Source organism: Crocuta crocuta, unplaced genomic scaffold, assembly GCF_008692635.1.
Source record: "Crocuta crocuta isolate KB4526 unplaced genomic scaffold, BGI_CrCroc_1.0 scaffold90, whole genome shotgun sequence".
Classification (NCBI taxonomy): domain Eukaryota; kingdom Metazoa; phylum Chordata; class Mammalia; order Carnivora; family Hyaenidae; genus Crocuta; species Crocuta crocuta.
Window position 1 is genome coordinate 3,953,458 of NW_027527449.1, and position 6,109 is coordinate 3,959,566.

Below are 6,109 nucleotides of genomic sequence, written 5' to 3' on the forward strand. Positions count from 1 at the left end.
ATCAAAATGGATTCACTTTCTAAATATGACCCTTGAGCTTTCCTCACTCTCTCTGTAATACTGGATTGGGGTCTTTTCTGAAAATGCCCCAGCGTTGGAAACTGTACTCTGGTTTAACGTTTTGATTTTTTACACCGTACCGTTTCCAGGTTCCTGCAGTAAAGGAATGTGTAGGCTGGTGGTAGTCAGTGTGGGAACGAGTGCATGGGGCCACACAGGTGGCTCCTTCAGCCCAGTGCTCACCTCCAGCGAAGCCATTCTCGATGCCCGGGATTGAGGCTTCCCTCCACGTGCTTGTGCTTTCCTCAGCAGCTCAGATACGAAAGCTCAGAGGAGCTGTCCCTTCTTTATATAAGCTGAGATGGGGTAAATTATGAACTAGTCTGTATTAGAGTATCCTTCATAATCTTCCTAGCTTTTATCTTTCCAGACTTACACTACTCCTTATTTACATTTGCAAAAAATAATTTATTAACATTTCCAAGCACCATACTTTGATTTAAAAAATTTTTTTTTAATGTTTGTTTATTTTTGAGAGAGAGAGTGCGAGTGGGGGAGGAGCAGAGAGAGAGACACATACAGAATCCAAATCAGGCTCCGGGCTCTGAGCTGTTAGCACAGACCCCAACGTGGGGCTCAGATTCATGAACCGCGATATCATGACCTGAGCTGAAATTGGACACGTAACCTACTGAGCCTTCCAGGCGCCGCCTAAGCATCATACTTTTAAATTATAAAAGAAAAATTTCATAAATCTAGATCTCCTGTGTTTAAAAGTGGCTTTTTAAAAGACTTTATTATTTTATTTTTTTTTAAGAGCAGTTTTACGTTTAGAGTAAAATGGAGAGGAAAGTACGGAGGTTTCCTGTATTCCTCTGCCCTCCTCACCCCCAGCAGCAGGGTGTTCACATTCTGAAGCCATGTCTGTTGCTGTTCCTCCCTGTCATGTCTGAGGTCACCTTGCAGGGAAAAAACTCTCATGACTGGGGTGGGGGGCACTGGGGAAATCGTGGTCTCTGATGTCCTTTCAGCCGTTTGACCTTCCGAAGTCTGGTATCCCCAAACTCAGAAGTGCAGCTTTAATTAGTGTCAGAGCATGTATCAGCGTAGACAGATGTGTACAAACATAGCCTGTGTGAGATGGGAGAGTTGATCAGTTTGAGGAATCAGGAGATTTCAGGTCCATCGATTAATCTCCTTCATTCCTTTCCCTGTAGGGCTCCCTCCACCCCACCCAAGCCCAGCTCCTGCTGGTTCAGTCTTCTCATTTTCTTCCACAGTAAACCTCTTCTGGGCAGTGCTGAAATCTGTGGGAAGGTTCCGGAACCATAATCATTTGCAAGTGTTAATGTAACTGACGTGCCCCTTTCGAACTGCCATTCTCTTTTCTCAATACAAGTACTACCTTCTAGCACCTTGACTGCTACCACAAAAGCCACCTGCGGTCCTCAGAGCCAGCCCCCTTATCAGCTGGGGAGAGTCCCAACTACAGTTGCTTCACCCGTCACACTAAGGGCAGGGACTGCGGATTACCCTTTTCCCAGTGGGCCAACAGTCTGACACAACTCACTACCTTACTGACTGTGTCCCTTCACATCGTTACTAGACTTGGGAGCCCTGCCATTCCAGGAGGATGGCCACTAGCCCCGTGTGCCCTATGGAGATTTAAGTTCAAGTTAATTAGAATTTAATTTAAAACTTAGCTGCCCCAGCCACGTCCAAAGTGCTCAGAGATTGGTGCTTGGCGGCTCCCATGGTGGGCGGCACTGACGCAGAGCGTCTCCATGAGCACGGAGAGTTGTGCTGAACAGCGCTCCCCTCCTTCAAGGCTACAAGAATATTTTTCTTCCTTTGAAAAGTAGATTCCAGTCTTCTGATTGCATCATGTTCTTGTCTTCTGCTCCTGTTTGTAAAGCCGCGTTTCGTAAGGATTTAACCACGTTGAGCCATTATTCTGTTTCTAGAACTGCACATCCTCTATCAGGACTAAAGATAATGTGAAGTATAAAAGACCAGCACCTGTGCTTTCATTCATTCCGTTCCTGGCTCAAGTGTCAGAGGCCTAATTTACATGTGTATGTGCACACACACACACATACACACATGCATATGCACACGTGTGTACCTGCATAAAACGCACAGCAACAAAACTGAAGGCAGGAGTGCTCCCTTCCCTGCCTCCTGGAGTCCCCTGGGAGTCATTCCGCATAAAGCATAGTAAGTGGCTTTTGGTGATGACTTTGTCACCCTGTTCTGTTTCATGTCTTGAATACCGTCTCTGTCGTGCATTACCACACAGGTCTGCTAACATACATCTGCTTGATCAAATTATTTGCAAGAATTTCATTTTGGGGGCTTGTGGGTGGCTCAGTCAGTTAGTGTCTGATTCTCGATTTTGACTCATATCATGAGCTCATAGTTTGTGAGTTCAAGCCCTGAGTCAAGCTCTGTGCTGGTAGCATGGAGTCTGCTCATTCTCTCTCTCTGTCTCTCTGTCTCTCTCTCTCTCAAAATAAATAAACATTTTTTTAAAATTTCATTTTGTCAGTTACTTGATGACACCCTGAGGTGTTGCTAACCTGTCAGAAATCTGATATCCTGAGTGCTGTTACAATACCTTTCATTCCGGCTTGGCCTTTACTCTTCTCATGTAATGTTTTTTTCAGTGACCTCGAGGAAGGGGAAATTTTTGTTTTCATCTATTGCTTCTGTCCTTGCAGTATTCATTGTCAGACACCCTAGGTCACTGTGGATTGCTTTTTCTCAGACAGGAGATTGGGAGACCGCGAATCCCCAAGAACTTGCCTGTCACTTAGCTTTGTGGCCTATGTAAAGCTTGAGGTACAGGAGGGCCCTGAGCAAGAGAGAGAGAATAAAACTATCACTTAAGCAGGAGTGGTAACTAGGTTCCCTTCTACCTGCTCCTGGTGATAGATTGAGTAGCTGCTAGAAAACAAGGTGAAGAGAAATGGCGCCTGCGGTGGATTCGGCAGGTGACGTCTGTTAGGTCAGAGCGAACAGGAGGCACACCTAGGCTCGCATTTGCCATCCCCAGGTTCAAGTGCAGAGGGACCGTGGGGTGAAAGAAGGAGAAGAACAATGTGATTTTGATACGTGTACATTTGATTCTGTTTTTGTGAAACAGTTCCAAGAATTTCAGAATCTTTTCCGTTCATAGAGCTTTTGTTGGTATCATTTTGTAAACCTGTTTTGTTTTCCCAATTTAAAGCCACAGGGTCGACTCATGGATGATACCTCTATTGCTGCGGCATGATGTTCAAGACCGGCCCTTGGCTGTTCTTCCAAAGAAGGTGGACAGAACTATATGTTTTTCATTGTGAACTATAGCTTTGATCATGGTAAAAGTTAATCTTTTCTATTTTTTAATGGATGTTATACCAACTATTCAGAGGAACTCATGCTTAAAATATTAGGAAAATCTGTCCTCTCTTATAGTTTCACTAATAAATATTTGAAATCTCTCACTGTGATGTGGAAGGATATTGGACCATTGTTATTGCCGGAAGTCATTTTGTGAATAGTAAGTTCTTTTAAAAGTAAGTGACTTGCGTGTGCAGTATGGGAGGAAAAGGAAGCATCCCAAATATGAGTGGCCAAGGAGAGGAAAATGCCCTCATATCTGCCCCAGTGAAGTGAATCCCTGTGAGTCACTTTTAGAGTTGGCTGAACTGGAGATGATCCCATCCTCACAAATTGGATGTGTGTTCAGATTATATATGTACAAACTCATAAGCAGTCGTATGACTGATCCAGAAAACTTCCAGAAATGTTTAGTCAAAGAATTTAAAAGCTGTCTTAAAAACAAAAAAAATCTCGGCTTAGTATCAAAACGTGAGATAGTTCAGCTTGGAACCCAAATGTGGATCATTTATGAAACAGGTTTGTATTTGTAAGTGTGTTAACAAGATTTTCATCTGTCAGGATCTAAACTATAAGGATGTGATTATAAGCTGAATTTCTTAAGCTAATAGTTTTTGAAAAAGATACAAGGTCTAAATGAGAACTTTTAGCTATATTGGGCCACTTCAAAAGGAACTATCTAACACTCTTGGAAATTCATGTAAATAAAAATCATATCGTGAAAATTTTCTTCTGTTAAAATATCTTAATTTAAAACTTACCAGATTTCCTGGAAGATTTTATTATTTAAAAGCATGGGAGTTGTAAGAAGGAACTAGTGATGTAAATAAATCTGTTCTCTTTCAAGTACGCTTGTATGTATCTTTATTTATCTTGAGCTTGTTTGATTTCAGCCTCACAAAGCAGCTTTTACTAAGAATACTGCTGCCTGAGGCCTAGGGAGAGCGTAGGATTGGAGACTGGGAGCTGTGCATTCCAGAACTGGCTCTGCTAACCTTCCAGGGGGCCGGAAAGTAGGATTGGCGGTCTGGGGAGGACGTGAGTTCCCTGCGGTCTTGGCTTTTCAGGTAGAGGCCACGGGGAGCCTGTCTCCGCAGTCAGATCGTGCGCGGTCAGATCCCCGCTCTGCTGCTTGCCGGTGAGGTCTGTCCAAGTTGCTTACCCTCTGTGTGTCTGGTGTTCTTATCTGTAAGGTGTGGGTGGTGCCCACACTGACCTCCTAGGTTAGGAGGAAGGTAACAGTTACTGCCTGAGAAGAGCTTGGGACCAGTCGCTGACCCACAGGGGTGCTTACCCGGGGACATCTATTATATTATTATTACCACTACTGTTATTATTATTACGGGAAGACTGAAGATATTCACGCACCTCCTGGAGGGTTCGTGTTATCAGAATTTGTCGATGCTTATGTAGTTCAGTACATACATGAGCATATATGTGTGTACATAGGTGTAAATGTCTAAAGCTATGAACGAAAATGTCATGAAATGTGTTATTATATAATATTATTATATAATAAGAATATATTCTGTATACTCTTGAATTGTATATCCTGTTCTGTTTTGTTACAAAATGTCCCTGGTGTAAGCTGCTAAGTTGACTTCATGCCCCACTGATGGGACGTAACCAGCTTGAAAAATTCGCAGGTTCCTTTGAATTTGAGGAGGGTCTGATGCAGGGCTTCTGTAATAAAGATCTTACGTGTTAACACTGCCATTGTCAAACTCGAAGTGGGTGTTGGAACAAATGAATCCCCGGCGCGCGTGTAACATTGATGAACACTGATGTCGCTGTGGCGCGTGCCCCTGCGCGCTGCCGAGGACCCACCACACACGCCGGCCTCTGCTGTCCCTCGTTCTTGGAGTTGGCAGCGGAGTAACCCTTTCCCAAGCTCTCCCAGACCGTTAGTGCTGCTGGAAATACATCTCTTCTTGCTTTTAACTTGAAATTTTTAGTTCAAAAGTACATGAAATCATCAGCTTCCCTGGGTCCCATGATTAAAGAAATGTCCATGATTAAAGAAATAATAAAAATACAAGGTAGAAGGGAACTGCAGTGGAGGTGAGCATAGGGCAGGAATGAGGAAGCCTCAGTGAAGCAAGGGCCTCCTCCAGGAGCAGGGTCAGCTTTGCTTTCATATTTGTCATAAAATCATTGTGTTTTTCTTGTGTGGGAATGCATTTCCATGACCCTTGAACAGCTAATGCTGTGTGAGGGAGTTTTAGAGGACATATAAAAGTTTGTAAAGTAAACAAATCCACAGAGAGCTTTCCAGGTGATGAAGGATATGCTGGCCGGCGTCCATGCCTGCCAGCATCATAGCGCACCAAGTGCGTTTTAGCGTAGACTCGTTGGCTATCAAGTAAGCTAGTGCTGTTTTCCTATTCAGGAGGTTCATATTCAGTGATAAGAGAAAGGGGGGCCATGAAACTCACACAGAACTGAAAGAATAAAGCTCTGTCCCTGTCACCACCACTGCTCCTGGAGAGCAGGGCTTTTTTTTTTTTTTGCTGAAAATTCAAGGATTTGGGGATGACGCTGGTCTTTGGCTTCTCAATGCTCATCAGATTGAAGAACTGTAGTTTGAAAAATGTTTGATCTTGAGTGACCATAACAACCATTGTCTCAACAAAGGACTGAATCTGCAATGCCAAATGTAACCGGAAGAAATAAATAGCCATATATTCAAGATGAAATACGGAATTATTTAAATAAAAGACAGGGGGAG

The 6,109-nt window shown here is 43.4% G+C and overlaps 1 protein-coding gene across 1 annotated transcript in view; it reads left to right on the forward strand.

Annotated features, from left to right (window-relative positions):
* The window catches only part of TRAPPC11 (trafficking protein particle complex subunit 11), a 45,377-nt gene extending 41,150 nt beyond the window's left edge, over window positions 1-4,227 (forward strand). Inside the window, exon 30 of the mRNA XM_077761944.1 lies at window positions 3,230-4,227. Within this exon, the coding sequence (XP_077618070.1) occupies window positions 3,230-3,274 (45 nt within the window). The 3' untranslated portion in view covers window positions 3,275-4,227. The remainder of the gene's footprint in view (window positions 1-3,229) is intronic.
* The last annotated feature ends 1,882 nt before the right edge of the window (window positions 4,228-6,109 follow it).